The 18,130-nt window shown below is 30.3% G+C and overlaps 2 protein-coding genes and 1 long non-coding RNA gene across 3 annotated transcripts in view; 2 read left to right on the forward strand and 1 right to left on the reverse strand.

Annotated features, from left to right (window-relative positions):
• Window positions 1–592: 592 nt before the first annotated feature.
• LOC114173228 (olee1-like protein) lies at window positions 593–1,416 on the reverse strand. The gene is made up of 2 exons (XM_028057496.1): window positions 1,209–1,416; window positions 593–1,076 (listed from the first exon to the last, which is right to left on the reverse strand). Exons 1-2 carry the CDS (start codon window positions 1,366–1,368, stop codon window positions 748–750), a joined length of 489 nt encoding a protein of 162 aa, XP_027913297.1. The 5' UTR covers window positions 1,369–1,416; the 3' UTR covers window positions 593–747.
• A 7,454-nt stretch (window positions 1,417–8,870) lies between these two features.
• The window catches only part of LOC114174404 (purple acid phosphatase 3-like), a 47,209-nt gene continuing 37,949 nt past the window's right edge, over window positions 8,871–18,130 (forward strand). Inside the window, exons 1-5 of the mRNA XM_028059243.1 lie at window positions 8,871–9,079; window positions 10,158–10,314; window positions 10,831–10,938; window positions 11,443–11,567; window positions 11,833–11,961. Of these exons, the coding sequence (XP_027915044.1) occupies window positions 8,897–9,079; window positions 10,158–10,314; window positions 10,831–10,938; window positions 11,443–11,567; window positions 11,833–11,961 (702 nt within the window). The 5' untranslated portion in view covers window positions 8,871–8,896. The remainder of the gene's footprint in view (window positions 9,080–10,157; window positions 10,315–10,830; window positions 10,939–11,442; window positions 11,568–11,832; window positions 11,962–18,130) is intronic.
• Window positions 16,725–17,123, forward strand: LOC114173229. The gene is made up of 3 exons (XR_003602472.1): window positions 16,725–16,794; window positions 16,867–16,951; window positions 17,036–17,123. It is a non-coding gene; the product is annotated as an uncharacterized LOC114173229 (long non-coding RNA).

Below are 18,130 nucleotides of genomic sequence, written 5' to 3' on the forward strand. Positions count from 1 at the left end.
TATTTTTCAAATTAAATCTATTATTATAAAATATCTTCCAAACCAATTGCGTTTTACGAAAAAAAAAGTATTTTCTTTAACAAAAGTTTTCCTTCCCCGTTATTTTTAAAATGAAAAAGGAAAAAAATACAAGTTTGAAATTCGATTTCCTAAAATTGAGTTCTAGTTATTTTTTTGCCAGCCTCTACACCCATTCACAATCTTAGGAACCGAATTCTGGAAGAGTAAACACTGTCTTTTTTTAATATATAATCTACACTATGCCATAGGGTAAAAAAAAAAGTATTTTGTTTAGGTGAAAATTTTAAGTGAGTTGAACATCCTGAAACATAACTATAAGATTTCAAGTAAAAAAAAAAAAACAACAACAAAAATCTCTATTACATTTGGTGAGGACAAAATATTGAATTAGATGATGTTTTTGTTATGGAGACAAAGTATAGGTGCTTAAATGGCCAGTTTGATAATGTAACAGTTGAGCTAATCTTGTAAGTGATTTGTTTATGAATCAAGAAATATGTTATGAACATTTATTTTAATCCTTGTATGATATATGTTGTAAATTATAGATTGAGTCACTTGTGGAAAGTGATGTACCAAACTCCCAATATGATTTATTTCAATAATATTGTGTTTGCAAACAACAAACATCATGGATAATGGTCAATCAAAATGATACAACACAATTGATCCAAATGATACATTTTTTGTCTTGTGGATAGAGTTTAATAAATTTTTGTCTTCCACTTAGTCAAAAAGGTTGTCAAGTCCTAATTCGTGAACAATAACGTTGCATTCGGAATCAATTGTCTGTGTCATGAACCCAAGGGGGTTGACATAGCGTGCCCTAGAGGCAGCACCCATGTTATTAGTGAGGATGATCCTATCGGACTTGTTTGGCATTGCCTCTTTGCATCGTCCCTCATTTGGTGAGTTTGCAACCACCACACATATGTTATCCTCATGATCACCATGAACAGAGATGCGATACAAGCCAATTGCATCAGTTGTGCTATTCTTCATATAAGTCATTGTGTTATTATATTCGTTGATGCATTCCAGAGTCACATTCACACCTATAAACACATATTCAAACACTCCTTATTCTTGTTCAATGGGTTATGTTAGGGACTTAAACTTGATAATGATCAATTGTAACATGTATAAATATGAATGCATGTGAGTGTCTCATGATTAAGGAAAGTTACCTGGCAAAGGGAAGCTGAGTCTAGACTCAAATGTAAAGTGGCAAGGATCACAATAAATCTTGCCTTCAACATAGAATTTTTTAGATATTTTGCGAGCCAATGCAGAGGAGAAGCACAAAACTGAGACAAAGAGGACAACAACAACAAATGACCTTGCCATGGTGATCAATGGATTTTTTTTATGGGTTATTGATGTTGTTGCCCTTGGGATGAGAGAATTAAGGTGTTAAGGAATTCTTTTATAAGACCATGAATGAGATTTTGTTTTACCTTTGTGTGGTCATTGTGTCAGTTCACCTTATTTAGACAATCAAAACTTTCTATAAATGAATTTTCCTTAATATTTGCTAACTAATTCAACCATAATTTGGATGTCTTTATCTCCTATTTAAGTAAACGACTACAAAATATCATAGACATTATTTAAAATTACGTGCATACATAAATATTCACAACAAAACTTAACAAAGACTATATAAATGAATCTCATCCACATTTTGTCAATATTTATAGGTTAAGAAGTTTGAAGTATAATAAAATGCAACACAATATGTTATTTTCAACCTTATTTAGTATATGTTCATATTACACTATTAAATATGTATATAAAAAAAATTTAAAAATACATAATTTTCATCTATAATGTTTAGATTTTTATCGTGTAACTCTACCTTATTTTTTTTTATGGCTTTTTTGTATTAGAACACAATCATAGACAAAATAATTAAATAAGATCGAGAATAATAAACAATATCAATATACATCTAACTTATATATATATATATATATATATATATATATATATATATATATATATATAATTATTTGATATATTCAGTTATCTAATAATTTTGGTATAACTATTATCTATGTAATCTTATATTTTTCTTATCATCAAAAACTGAATTTAATAAAAGAGAGTATTTGGGACGCTCTAATCCTTTTACAACCCTTTTACATATACTATCATGGAAAATAGATATAATTTGTTAAACATCGTAAATAGTTTCCCTACATGATAAAATTACAAAGATCAAAATATTGTTTCCTTGCTACAACAAGATGCTCCAACTCATGAAGGCTTTTTCCTACAATCTTTCAGTTCTTGTTGGTGACTACCCGCCCCTATGTATGCATTTAGTCCAAACCTCGTTCCTACAAACCAAAGACAATACTTTAGTAAAAACGATATATCTAATATACACAAACCAGGAGGGGGTTGAATTAGTATTTTAAAAATTGAATCTCTTAAGCAATTCTTAAACAGTTTGCTAGCCATTAACATATACTCTAATAGATTAACATATGCACGTCTTCATGGATTATCTTTAAATCGACAAAGAAATCAATAGAAGAAGAAAAAAGGACAACGATTTTATATTGTTTTGATTCAAACTTGAATCTACGTACAACTTTCATCTAAGCAACCTGAGCTTACAAAATTTCAACTATTTCAATAGAGTTTCAAGAATTACAAGTGCTATTAATAATTTTATACTCTAATGAACCAAAAACTTAATACACTAATCAAGAACTATCCCCAATTGCAATGCTTGACACAATTGCAATCAATTGTTCACCTACATAGTGAAATACACTATAAAGAAATGAAGTTTACAAAAGAATAAAAGGAATGAATACACTTTTGTTGTGTAGAAATTGCAATGAATCCCTAGTGGGAAGCCAGAATCCAGTAGTGTGATCTTCAAGAACTCAAGAATTCCTCTTTTCCAATCTCTCAATTGCCTTAGATTTCAAAATCAGTCATGTTCTAAAATGTGAATCAAGGTTGGTTTAAAAAGGAAACATTCCTACTAAGATTAATTGATTAGAAAAGTAATCTAATCAGTTATCGAGACAACTTAATTGATTAGGTAAGTAAGCTAATCAATTATTGAGTTATAGAAGAGTTTCTCTCACTTCAGATTTGTCCTAATCAATTATGTTAATGCTCAAAATAGTTAGATTAGTGGATTTAAAGAGTTTTAAGCTTGACTTACAATGATTCTAAATAGACACATTACTCTTAGTGACCGAACTACAATTGCTTGTGACCAAACTAGGACATTACTCTTGACTTGGGCATCATAAAAAACAACAAATAGGTAGGATGATAAACTCCATCTTTCAACAATGTCCCCTTATTTTTATGATGCATCCTGGAAAATAAACAATACCTTTCTCCCCCTTTGGATATTAGGAAAATTAGGCATAAAAAATGGAGAGAAAATAATGAAAAAAATAGCCAATCATAATGCAAAATATAATCAAACTAAAACCTTTTAAAAACATTATAAATCCTAATTTATATTTGTTCCCCCTAACTAGAAACCCCCTATAGTAATGAAAAGGCCATTGGAGAAGAGTGGTATTGTTATAGATGAAGAGTAAAGATGAAGAGAGTGTGATAGTCATGGAATGCATGTCATCATATAATTTGATACTAGAGTAAAATGCAACAAATATGGATAGGAGAAAATGGAATATCAAAGTACAAGCAACATTGTTCAATCAAGTACCCCAAAAAGAACATCATAGACAAAATGTGCAAACCAAATACAACAAATTATATTATATTATCTCAAATATAACCAATCATAGAAGAACAATTCTGATCTTAAAAGCTAGAGGCATAGTTATTTCCTCTAGGAACAAGCACCCAAGCAATAATAAAACCTGTAGTTGTTTTCTCATTATAGATTTTCAAAGTTTGTAATGTAAAGAGTGTTGGTGACAGATATAATGATATAAATGTGTTCACACATAGGGAAATGTTTCGTTTAAGACACAAGTTACCAACATAGCATAATATTAATCAATTATGAACTTAGCTTGATGATTACTGCAAAGTAAACAAATACACAACAAATACATAAAAATAGCATAATATTAATCAATTATGATACTTAATTCATGAATTTCTGTAGAAACATGTAAAATGCACATTTTACTAAAACCATACTATGTCTAATATGTCAAAGTCATGGTTCTTCCTTTTTAGTGAAGAATCATGCAATAAATTCAAAAGTTGGGAGTACTTCAACCAGTAATATATTCTCAATCACAATAAAAGAGGAATTTTTCACCTTACCAATGCCCAAAATTTTACCTTTGTTATTATCTCCTTATGTAACATGACCATTGGCTTTGTAAGATATCTTGTAGAATTTTTTCACATCTCCTCTCACGTATCTTGAGCATCCACTATTTAAATACTAAATTTCCCTTGCATCAAGACAAAACTGTAACATAGATTAAAGAGAAGATGTTGGTACCCAATTGCATTTGGGTCTTTTCATGTTAGTGGCTTTAGATGTTTCTTTAGGTACCCATTTGTCTTTCCCTTACGAACACCATGCATGACCAATTTCATAACAATAGAAACATGTAATGCTTGATGGTTTACTCATGTTAAGAAAGCTATTGGGCTCTAATCAATTAATCTTACTAGTATAGTCTATACCTTCTTTGTTAAGTACGCTTCTTTAAGAACTAAGGATGGCATCAAGATTTGAACTACCTAGAGTGAACTTTGAAATTGTTTTCATCAACTATTTTATTTTTTTCTATTTGTTTTAGATAGCTTTTATAGTTTGGTACACTCTTCTTACAATTACAAATAGAATTATTCTTTGCTTTTTCTAGATCTTCTAAGCTAGTCTTCATATTTTCATTCTCATCCTCTAGTTTTTTAATCCATTCTCCAGCCACCCATTTTCCCTTTTGTACCTCTTATTTGAATATTGTAGATTTTTAGCTTCCTCATGTAGTTCATTGAATGCATCAAACAGTTGATAGTAGTTATTTTCATCATTGGATTCAAAACAACTTACACTGCTTTTAGAATATTCTACATCAGCAATCAAACTGAAGTTTGTTTCCTTTGCAGGACTCTCACTAGAGTTGTTGGATGTGTTGGAATCATCGTCCTTACATGCGATGTAAGTCTTTTTCTTTTTCTTATTCTTTCTTACTTCACTCATCTCTTCCAGTTTCTATTTCAAATTGAGAAATGGGCATTCTGGCTTAATGTGGCCAATTTTTCCACATTCAAAGCATGTTGGTGTGATGGGTTGCTCTTGCTTCTTGAATGGTTTCCTGTTTCTTGAAAATTTATTATTAAGTTTATTCTTATATTTTAAAAATTTTGAGAACCTTTTTACCATGAGATTCAATGCTTCACAGTCAAATTTTCATCATCTAGGTCATCTGTAGATTTAGTTTTTCTAGCAATAGACTTTGTAGCAGCTTTTGCAATAGTTTTTAAAGCTACAGTGTGTCTTCTTTCTCTTTCCTCCTCTTCTTCGAGCCTTCCTAGATCCAGTTCATATTCTCTTAATTTTCCAAAGAGAGTAGTCATATTCAAGCTTGTGAGATCTCTTGATTTAGATATTGCTGTGACTTTAGGATACCATGTTTTGTTTAGACTCTTTAAGATCTTGATATTGAGTTCTTCCTTCTCAAATGTTTGACTAAATGCCAATACGTGATTTACTATATGAGTAAACCTTTTCTGAACATCATTATGAACATTTCATACTCTTGGATATGGGTGTTCTTCCTTGATCTCTTAACTTTATTTGTACCCTAATGCGTCACTACCAAGACATCCCACATATCTTTTGTTGATTCACAATTAGAGACTCTGTAAAATTCAAACAAAGTTAGTTTAGAAGATGTAATATTCTTGGCCATAACATCATAGTGTGCTCTTTTGTTTTCATCAGGTGTCCAAAGAGAGAATTATTCAGGAACATATTTTCCTTCTACTATCTTTGTAGGTGTACTGCACCTAAGCGGACTAATAAAACCACACGGCCAAGCCCGCCAACACATAACCCTGCAGATGAAGTTATCAAGCAAGCAACCCGTCAAGCGAAAGCACATAGCGACCCAAGCCGCCTACTTCAGAGGACAAGACATCATTTGTTGACCACTCCAAACTTAGAATATCACAAGCAAGGCCATCGGTACCAACAAACATTAACTAAGGGCTTGGGCTTAGCCCAGGCCCATCTAGAACCCAAACACTGGCCCAGCCCACAAGAAGGGCAAACATAATTAATAACTCTATAAATACACATGGACCCAACAATTTAAGGTATGTTTTCATTAATCCCTTAATCAGAGATTTGACTTTTTGAGAGCCCTTTTTCTAACTTGATCGTTGGAGCCCTCTCCGCAGGTAACCCCTCAAGGGTCCAAACCACATACATTGACAGATGGCATGTTGAAGCCGAGGAGGAGCCAACTTGAGAGGTTGAGGATTGAGGTAAGGAAATATTTGTGTCCCTGACATCTCTTATTTGTTTCTGCAGGAACAGTAGGTTAGAAGGTTCCATTTACAACAGCATCCCACACACCTTTGTCTACTGGTTCAAGAAATATTTTTATCCTAATTTTCCAAAAAGGATAATTTTTACCTGTAAATGAAGGGGGTATGATAATAGAAGCCTCTTCTACAAATGTTTGAGATATATTGGTCATATACAAGATCTTTCTAATCGATTAAGGGTTAGATTAACCAATTTTGGTGCCAATTGTTAAAAATGATATGTCTAATATACACAAACCAAAAAGGGGGTGAATTTGTATTTCAAAAATTTAATCTCTTAAGCAATTCTTAAATAGTTTTCCAGCCTTTTATAAGTACTCTAATTGATTAACATATGCATGTTTTCATGGATTATCTTTAAACTGATAAAGAAAGCAATAGAAGAAGAAAAGGGGACAACAATTTTATACTAATTCAATTCAAACTTGAATATATGTCCAGTTTTCTTCTAAGCAACTTGAGGTTAGAAGATTTCCACTATTTCAATATAGTTTCAAGAATTACATGTGCTCCTAAATAATTCTATACTCTAATGAACTAAGAACTTGATACACTAACAAGAACTATCCCTAATTGCAATGATTCACATAATTGCAATCAAATATTCACCTACATAGTGAATAATACACTATAGATAAATGAAGTTTACAGAAGAATAAAATGAACGAATACATATTTGTTGTGCAAAAATTATAATGAATCCCTAGTGCCAAGCCAAAACTCTCAAAATCACATCCATCTTGAAGACTTCCTGAAAAATGTTTGAAAACCCAACAATGTGATCTCCAAGAACTCAAGAATTCCTCTTTTCCAATATCTCAATTGCCTCAGATTTCAAAATCAGTCATGTTTCGAAATGTGAATCAAGGTTGGTTTAAAAAAGAAACATTATTGCTAAGATTAACTGATTAGAAAAGTAATATCTAATCAATTATCGAAACAACTTAATTGATTAGATATGTAAGGTAATCAATTATTGAGTTATAGAAGAGTTTCTCTTACTTCAAAGTTGTCCTAATCAATTATATTAATGCTCAAAATAGTTAGATTAATTGATTTAAAGAGTTTTAAGCTTGACTTATAATGATTATAAACCAACACATTACTCTTAGTGATCAAACTGCAACAGTTAGTGATTAAATTGGGACATTACTCTTGACTTGGACATCATCAAAAACAACACATAGGTAGGATGATATGCTCCCCTTTCAAAATACTCCCATACTAACTATCTCCCTGTACAAAGATGAGTTGTACTCACAATATTCATCGTCTCTACATAAAATACCATCTCTTCCCCAACCCTTGCGATCTAACCTTATATTTATAAATCATGGATTAATGGTTCCATAGTTTATTGACACAATGATTTCAAGCTTTCAATTGGACATTTGTAGTAATCATTATATATGACAATGTGGCTTTAAGTAATTTGTATTTTATTCATGTCCATGCACTAGTTACTTGTGTCATACAAAAAATTTGTTTCTGGTTAAGATTGTCGTTTATCTCTAATTTATAAACAAAACAGAAAGCATAATTTAAGGTCTGAATCCAAATAAATGTACTATAAATGAGACAATATTATTTTTACTTGGATTGTATAAATATAATGAAAAAAAAAAGTAAAGGTGAAGGATGGACTCAAATTGGTGAGGTAAGTTATAAAACAAAAGATATTAATTAAACTAATTGAAATAAGTGTATAAATTAAATATGTCTCCAAAGAGAAATAGATACACAATTCAGTGAAGTGTATGAAGAGATATCACAATTAGGATCTGTGTTAGACCTACAGAGTTTTACTTTCAATATAATTTAGTTTTAAAACATATGTTCATCTATTTAGTTTTTATGAAGCGATCGATGTTTTCACCTAATAGGGTTTTATTGGAACAAAAGAAAATATATGCGCTTATCACTCATCATACTTCACCACATGGTCTATACAACCAACACGTAAGAAGTATATAAAGACAAGAAAACAAGAACAAGACAGGCTACAATGTTCTGAGAGATGCTATATAATTCACAAGACATGAATTTATGGTACGTTTATTTTATGTGGGATAGATTTGGTTAAACAACTAAAGATAGAAACCAAGGCATTTTTCCATTGGTGGAATTTTGTGTTTGAGAGGGTTGTTCGGGAACAAAACCCTATGCAACTATTACCCATTTGTTCCATTCCATAAATAGTATTGTCATGAACCACTTCCACAAACAAGATAGATATCCATGAGATTCAACCATTCTTTATCACTGAATTAACCTATTAAAGAAACCTTTTACGACCATTTACCACTAATAAGAATAATAATATTTTTTTTTGCAAAACCATGGTGTGTTTGCCATGGGTTGGGCATCACCTCCCCTTCATTCAGCAACAATTTTATGGATGTATTTTGTGTTACCAGTTTTTGCAGAGCTTCAGAGAGTTCAACATCAACCAAAACATGATGGAACCCTCAACTTTCTAGTAGTAGGAGATTGGGGTAGAAAAGGGAAATATAATCAATCCCTTGTTGCTACACAGGTTCATCTTCTTTCTCATTTTAATCTAATCTTTTATTTCATGATTTCATTTTTTGTATCAAGAAAATTAAAGATTAAATATATTTTTGGTTTTAAATTATTTTAAAAGATTGGGTCTTTTTCTTCCACTTTATAAAAGTTATGTAAAATATTGTATCCGACAAATATCCTTTATCATAAAAAAAACACTCTGCATGTCATTTGCGAAAAAATATTTTTATACAACTGTTTTTATGAGTATATTAATTACATATACGAGAGACCCTAAGAGTGTTCAATCCATATAAAAAACTATCAAAACTTACATAGCTATAACTTAAGGATTAAAACCCTTCCCAGATAATGACATATTATATAATTGTCGTAAGCTGCAAAGACGAAACTTATATTACACAGCTTCATCTTCTTTCTAACTTTAACATAATCTTATTCTAAGATTAATGGAACAATTTTATTTCATAATGTATTTATTATATTAGAAAATTAAGAATATGTTAATTATCTTTATACTATTTTTAAAAAGTTGTATTTCATCCATGGCCATAAATATATTTTACATACATGTAATAAAGTGCAAAATTGAGATAATATATAGTTTAACTTAGGAACAAAATATAATTTTTTTAAATAATTTGGTGACAAAAATAAACTTCTTTTTATCTTGAAATTAACAAGTCTAAATTATAGTATTTACAAGAAAAAATTGATTCGATTATCTTGTAAATATTGACATTTTGTTCTTTTTTTCCTCTATTACCATGTAGCACTCGTTTAATTGCTTGTGTATTGCGTGGAATCTATAACATTCTCTTTTTAAAATTGCACTATAGTTATTATATAGATAAAGAAACTAGTTGAACATTTAATAGTTTAATTAGAGTTACACCTGAGTTAATAAAATCATTTTAAAAAATTAAAAAATACATAAAACAATATTTTAAAAGGTATAATAATATCGTTATTTTATGAAGTTAAAATCTAATGTAGAATATAAATTTATAAGCTTTTAACATGTAAAGCACACATAAATTGAAATGTTTCAATATTGTTGATAATAAGAAGTTTATATGTATTGACAGATGGGAAAGATGGGAGACATACTTGATTTAGATTTTGTGGTATCAACTGGAGACAATTTCTACAAAAGTGGGATAAAAGGTTTAAATGATCCAAATTTTGTACAATCATTTTCCAACATTTACACTGCTAAGAGCCTGAGGAAGCAATGGTACTCTGGTATATGCAAAATCATTCCAATCTTACTTTAGGTTTAAATTTTATTACTTTTAAAATAATAATTCATCGTTGTAATTTGAATTTGAAATTTGTTATTCTATCAAATTTAATATAATTTAATCTCAAAATTTTAAAAATAAATAAATATAATATTCTAATTTAACTGCGTTAAATTTTTTTAACATATTAAATCCGGTTTATAATAATATTTGAGTTATTTAAATTATGTTGATAAATTTCAATTCAATATTAAAACATGTTTAATAAACTTTAAAAACTGTTGACGTCATTAGTTTAAAAGAATTCTATATATTTATTTTTAAAATTTAGAAATTAAAATATATTAAAGATAAAGATGAATTTCAAATATATTCGAACTTAATACTAAAAATATATTTAATTATGTTAATTAAATTTCAATTTAAAAAAGAAAAAATAGGTATTCGTGTTGCAGTTCTTTGGTATTATATTTTGTTTATATGCTAGAACTTAAATTTAAAACTATATTTTGGACAGTTTTGGGAAACCATGACTACAGGGGTAATGCATTGGCACAACTAAGTCCTATCTTAAGAAGAATTGATAGGAGATGGTTTTGCCAGAGATCATTCATTCTTAATGCAGGTATAATATTATAGTAACCATTTTTTCCATTTTCAACTTTTTAAACATTGTTTGTTAGAATAATCCAAATCCTATCACAACATTAATCTCCCATATGGTTTTCATTTAACAATAATATTTATGTTCATGTAGAAATTTGTGGATTTTTATTTTAACCTAATCATCACCATTTCTCAAATTTAATTATTTAAATTTGTGTATATATTTTCAACTTTTATGTATTTTATCAATTTGATAAATTTGTAGCAAAAAAATAATTATGCATCAGAAAAAAAAGATAAAGAAACAAAACAACGCGGTTTAATAGTTTTATTATTGAATTTTTTAAAACATCTTTTTTTTTTTACATGTCTTCGTATTTCCTTATAATTCTATCCAATATTCGATAGAGATGAAAATGTTTAATGATGAAAACAATAATTAATTCAAGATTAGAATAATAAAGCACTATTTGTTAACATGCTAATGATATTTAACACATTATTTTCTTTTGTCTTTTCTTAGGAGTTGCTGATTTTTTCTTCATAGACACAACCCCGTTTATTAATAAATATTTCAACACTTCAAGTCGTCATTATGATTGGAGAGGTGTGCTTCCTAGGGAAAAATACATTAAAAACCTTCTCAAGGTACCAAATAATTAATAATACTGTGTGTTTGGATAATTTTTTATAAGTTAAATTATTTTAGGCGTATACTAAAATTGAAAAAAAAAATATATGAAAGAAAAAACTTTAAAATTAACTTATGTGCATAAATTAATTTTGACTTGTGAAAAATTCATTTTACTCTTTTTATAACTGTTTCTTAGAAGTCTAAGATTGTAGAAACACGACTCCTAAATGAATAATGATTTTTGTTTAAGATTTTACAAAAGTTTTTGTGACAATTAAGGATCTTGAAGAAGCATTGGTGAAATCAAGTGCAAGATGGAAAATCGTTGTTGGTCACCATGCAATAAGAAGTATCGGGCATCATGGTGATAGTGTAGAGTTAATAAATCACCTTGTTCCATTACTTAAGGTATGTATGGATATTATTCATTTTATTTGAGTCAAATATTGAAGAAGGCTAATGAAACATCACCAAAAAAAGATTAAGGTTTTCTTTTCTTTCTCTTTCAGATTTATATATCCCATTGAGATATGCAAGAACATTAATTTATATAAATGCATGAGCTTGATAATTTAAAGTTAAGAATTATCAATTTATTTTTTATAAGGATTAACATTAAACTAAAGTTTAGTATGTAAATAATACAATGTCAGCTTCATTCAGTTAAAGTATTTAATGTGTATAATTCTAAGACAAAAATTATAAGTAATTACTTGATTTGAATAATATTTATGGTAAAAAGACTTAATGATTATTTAAGGAAATAATATAAACTTATCATTCACAACGTATTAAAAAATAAATTACATGTACTTATCTTATTTATAAAAATAATAAACATATTATTCACAATTATTTATTACCCGAATACTTACCTTAATTGATATTAATATTTTCTAATTTCAGACATAAACTAATTATTGTTAACAATATAATAAAGGGTAAACAATGTTTGTTCTTTAATTTTTATTATGTTTTCTTTTGAATTACAATATTTATGTTTATAATATTTTTTTAAATTATGTGTTGAAAGTTCCACATCGACTAGAGATAAGATAATTTCATACTATATAAGTAAGGTGCAAACCTCACCTTATAAGTCAATTTTGTAGGATTGAATCTATTTATAATACAATTCAAAGAATCACAAAAGGCAAAAAATTACACGTGTCATTTTCTCTGAATTTGTTCAATTTCAAAATTTTTTATTTTTTTACCTCTTAAGGTAATTTGGACACGTGTCATCTTCTTATCCCGTCTCAGCCATCTTTCTCGCGTTTCACCACACTCACGTTAATCATCTCTCTCGACTTCCTCTCTCTCTTCATTTTCTCTCTCTGTTTACGCACACTTCACTTCTCTCCTTCCTCAAACCCTTCACTTCCTCTCTCTCTTCACTTTCTCTCTCAAACCTTTACGCACTCTCCATTTCTCTCCTTCCTCAAACCCTAGCCACACCTCTGCCTTCGCCTCTGCCTCCAGCTCTCTGCCTCCGCCTCCAGCTCTCTGCCTCCTCCTCCACCTCAGTCGCTCTTATTCGTTCTTCCTCCACAAACGCGACACCAAATAACGTTCTCCACCTCTCTTCACTTTCCCTCTGTCGAACCCTAACCTGTTTTACTCATTCTCCACTTCTACGCCATCGACCTCCCTTCCTTATCACCTTCATTCGACCTTTTTGCCGCGTCCAACCATCTCCACGATTCTCTCGATTCGTACTGTTTTAGGGTTAACATCAATTTTTTTTGCTTCTAACTAATTTTTTGGTTTGTTTTGTTTGTGTAGATGGTTTTTTTGCTTCAGACGCTCTTCCTGCACAAACGCGATCCACCTCTGCGATCCACCTCTGTTCTTTCTGAACTTCATTCGACATTTTTGTTGTGTCCACGATTCTCTCGATTCGTACTGTTTTAGGGTTAATTTTTTTTGCTTCTAACTAATTTTTTGTTTTGTTTTGTTTGTGTAGATGGTTTTTTTGCTTCAGACGCTTTTCCTGCACAAACCCAAAATTCCACCTCTGTTCTTTCTGAACTTCATTCGACATTTTTGTTGTGTCCACGATTCTCTTTACTGAAACCATGTCCTCTTTTGTGCCGCATGAAACGCTCTCCATTGGAATCGCACTCTCCCCCTTTCTACGTCATCAAACCCTAGCCAGCTCTCTGACGCCGCCTGAAACGCGATCCTCAAACCCTAATTTTTTGTTCTTAGACTCAGTGAATCCAACTTGGTTAACATCAATTTTTTTGGATTCTAACTCTTTTTTTGGTTTGTTTTGTTTCTGTAGATTGTTTTTGTTCTTCTGTGCGTCCATCTCTCTCACGCCGCGTCAAACGCTCTCCATCGCTCTTTGGTAATAACTTTTATCTCTTCACTTTTAATTTGAAACCGTAATTTTTCATTTCTTACTCATATTTTTCTTTGTGTAGATTTTTTTTGGGGTTCTGTACCTTTTGAAAACCTCTCGATTTCTCTGTTGAATCAGACTCAAACCCTACCATTTCAATCTGATATGTTGCCTATTGCATGTTTTATTGGTTTCTATTAACTGAGAAAGTTGCTTCACTTCTTAATCTTTTTTATTGTTAATGTTTGCTCAAATTTGATTCGATTATACATCAACTTTAAAGAAATCCCACCATTTCAGGTTTGCTTAATTCGAACCCCAAAATTTGAGGTATATTTCATTTTTATGTTAATTTTATATTTTATGTTACTTCATCAATCTGTTATGTTGTTGTAACTCATTTTTTTGTTTTTTTTTTGTTTATGTAGGTTGTTTTTGGGTTCATTCCTTCATTTACTCTAATAAGATAACTTCATCCTGATGTCCACTACGTATTCTAGTTGCTGATCAAATTTCTTTTTCTCCACTGTTGAGGAGAATATGTTTTAATCAAAGGAATTCCTTTAATATGTTGTATTGTTTAATTGTTTAATTCATGTATTGTTTAATTCCTTTACAGTTTTAAAAATCTATTTTTGTCGCCTATTTCATGTTTTATTGGTTTCTATTAACTGAGAAACATGTCTTTCTTTGTTATTGATTTTGTGATGTCTGATGTTCTTTGTTTGATTCTTAATTGTTGTATCTTTGATTCAAAGATCTTCCATACTATACTTTTAAAAATATATTTTTGTGGCCTATTGCATGTTGTTGATTAGTTATGAATATGAGGTTGATTCTTAATCTTTTTTATTGTTAATGTTTGCTCAAATTTGATTCGATTATACATCAACTTTAAAGAAATCCCACCATTTCAGGTTTTCTTAATTCGAACCCCAAAATTTGAGGTATATTTCATTTTTATGTTAATTTTATATTTTATGTTACTTCATCAATCTGTTATGTTGTTGTAACTCATTTTTTTTATTTTTTTTTGGTTTATGTATGTTGTTTTTGGGTTCATTCCTTCATTTACTCTAATAAGATAACTTCATCCTGACGTCCACTACGTATTCCAGTTGCTGATCAAATTTCTTTTTCTCCACTGCTGAGGAGAATATGTTTTAATCAAAGGAATTCCTTTAATATGTTGTATTGTTTAATTGTTTAATTCATGTATTGTTTAATTCCTTTATAGTTTTAAAAATCTATTTTTGTCGCCTATTTCATGTTTTATTGGTTTCTATTAACTGAGAAACATGTCTTTCTTTATTATTGATTTTGTGATGTCTGATGTTCTTTGTTTGATTCTTAATTGTTGTATCTTTGATTCAAAGATCTTCCATACTATACTTTTAAAAATATATTTTTGTGGCCTATTGCATATTGTTGATTAGTTATGAATATTGCATTCCATTACTTTTTTCATTAGTGGTATATTGAAATCAGATCTTTATTTCCTATTTTCGTTGATTTGTCAACCTTTTCCAACATTTAAAGTTACTTTTTGTTTTCTTTTTATACTGCTTTCTGCCATATTTCCTTTTATTGCACAACATTGAGACATGTGAAAAACAGCTTTTGTTCTTTTTTGTGATCTTCGTATTTTTGTCAGTCACTTCTCCCAATTTTTACTCCATTTGTTTAACCTAAACCACACTTTGCGTGTTGTTTCAGTAAATATCTTTTTTCGTATCAAAATCTGATTTTGCTTTTGCAGATTGTTTCTAAATTTGTGAAATGAAAACTAGAGCATGCGTATGGTGTTGTTTTGTATTTATGATCTTCCAATCTATTCTTTTTATGTTTTTATGTTTTGTACAAATACATTTCTGCAGACCTTTCTTCATTCCTTACTCTACTCTGATTTCCCTCATTTTCCTCATTCCTTCAACCATGTCTGTTATCCAAAAACACACTCACTCTTTACAAGAACTAAACCCTGAGAAGGAGAGTTGGAATATCCTTGCAAGAGTTGTAAGGTTATGGTTTGTTGAAGATTACACAAAAGGAAAAACTCCATTTTCCATGGAAATTGTTCTTCAAGACCAAGAGGTATCTTCCTTGAACTATAAACGACTTTTATTTTTTGACTTTTCCTAAATTTTTTTTTACCCAAAAGTTTAGATATGTTTTTGTAAGTTTAAATGTGCTTCTATTTTTTCATTTATGAATCTTTTTTTTCAGGGTGTACTAATCCATGCATCTGTTAGACGCACATTGATATACAAATTCCAGTCTGAAATCAAAGAGGACAAGGTTTACACCATCCAATCTTTCAGTGTTTCATGTAATGGTGGTTCTTATAGAACCACAAAACATGCCTATAAGATCAACTTCCAATTTGGAACCAAGGTCAATATGGTGCAAAGTACCTTAGTTCCGAAAACTACAACTTCATACACCCCTTTTTCAACCATCATAACTGATGGTTTTGACACAGATTACTTAGTTAGTAAGTATGTTTTGCTTATTTTTCTTCATTTTTTTGTATAACTTTTTGTTAATTTCTTTTCTTTCTTTTTCCTCTTTCTGTAGATGTGATTGGGATGTTTACTGGTGTTGGAACAGAGAGGGAGCTAGAGAAAGCTGGTAAGAAAACCAAAATGAATGTCATCCTTATTGAAGCTGATGGGTAAGCAGATTTCATTTGTTTTTGTTCTTTATTGTTTTTTATTTTTCTTCATGTATTTCATATGCTTCTCTTTTTATGTTATTTTTAACATTCAATAGTTTGCAACTGGAGTGTACTTTATTTGGTCAATATGTTGATATGTTAAATGCCTTTCTGGCCTCTGGAGAGGATCAACATGTTGTCATTGCTTTGCATTATTGCAAAGTGAAGACCTTCCAAGGTAACTAACATAAACCACATTATTACAGTTTATTAATGAATAAAAATCTTTTTGACATTTTCTCTTTTGTAGATAAAGTTTCTATTCAAAACTGTATGAACTGTACCAAGATTATCTTTAACTGTGATGGTGAAGATGCAACCAAGTTGAAAAAAATGTAAGTCTATATACATAACATATATCTTTGTTTATACATAGATATATGTATATCTTTGTAATATAAATTATTTTTTTAATGTAGGATGTGGGATAATACTGAATCTCCTTCTCAAGCTCTTACCCAACTTTGTGCTTCTTCTAAAGTTAGCTTAGAAGATGATTTCATTAAGCTGCATCCTAGGAGTTCAATTAAAGGTCTAAAAGATTTTAAGCAGGTTCAAATATTTGTCTCTATGTTCCACATAAATTTTTTTATTTAATGACTATTTTTTTTCATAATTTTATATTCTAAATTTTACAGGAAAGTACTTTTGTAGTAAAAGCTACTATCAAAGATGTGCTAGATCATGATGATTGGTGGTATACAGCATGTATCTACAACAAAACAGTTTATCCTGATTCCAAAATGTTTTTTTGTGAAAAGTGTAACAAGCATGTCATTAAGGTTACACCTAGGTAATATTTTCAATATTCACAACATGATTTTATTAATATAATATTAAGAAAACTTAATAATGTTCATAATGTCTTGATGGACGTCCTTGGTGTAGGAGAGGAAGGAGATCCATGGAAGACACCAAAAAGAAGATGAAATGCAGCGGAAATGAAGATAAGAGCAAGAAGAGCTCTAGGCAATGGAGGTTTTTGGTGAAGATGAAGAGTAGAAGTGGAGCTATGGTATGGAAGGTGGCTAGAGGAGATGAAGGAGAAGGTTAGCCATGTGTGCTCTCAAAATAATAGAAGAGTGGAGTGATCTCAACACAAACATTCTATTAGAAATTTCAAGAGTTCAAATGTACAAATGGTCTACTTTTGGCTTTTATATGTGAGCCTAAAAGCTAGAGTAATTCTTGGCCCTTAGATTAAGCTTGGAGGAGAAGCTTTAATCATCACCCTTGCATGGTGGCTTGGAGAAGGAGGCATCTTCCTAGCCTTTGGATGAAGGCTTGGAAAAGAAGACACTCTCTTAGCCCTTGGATGAAGGAGGCACATGGGTGGAGTGTGGACTTGGCTCCATGGGATGCATGATCCATGAGGTGTAGGAAGGAATGTTGACTTCCACTTAGTCTACCTTTGACCTTTGGTAGCTCATGGCCAAATCTCCTATTGGGCTTAGTCAAGCCCAATTTTATCAATTCAACTACACATTGTTTGACTTATTATTCTAGAAAAACAA

The sequence above is a fragment of the Vigna unguiculata genome, chromosome 2 (assembly GCF_004118075.2).
Source record: "Vigna unguiculata cultivar IT97K-499-35 chromosome 2, ASM411807v1, whole genome shotgun sequence".
NCBI lineage: Eukaryota > Viridiplantae > Streptophyta > Magnoliopsida > Fabales > Fabaceae > Vigna > Vigna unguiculata.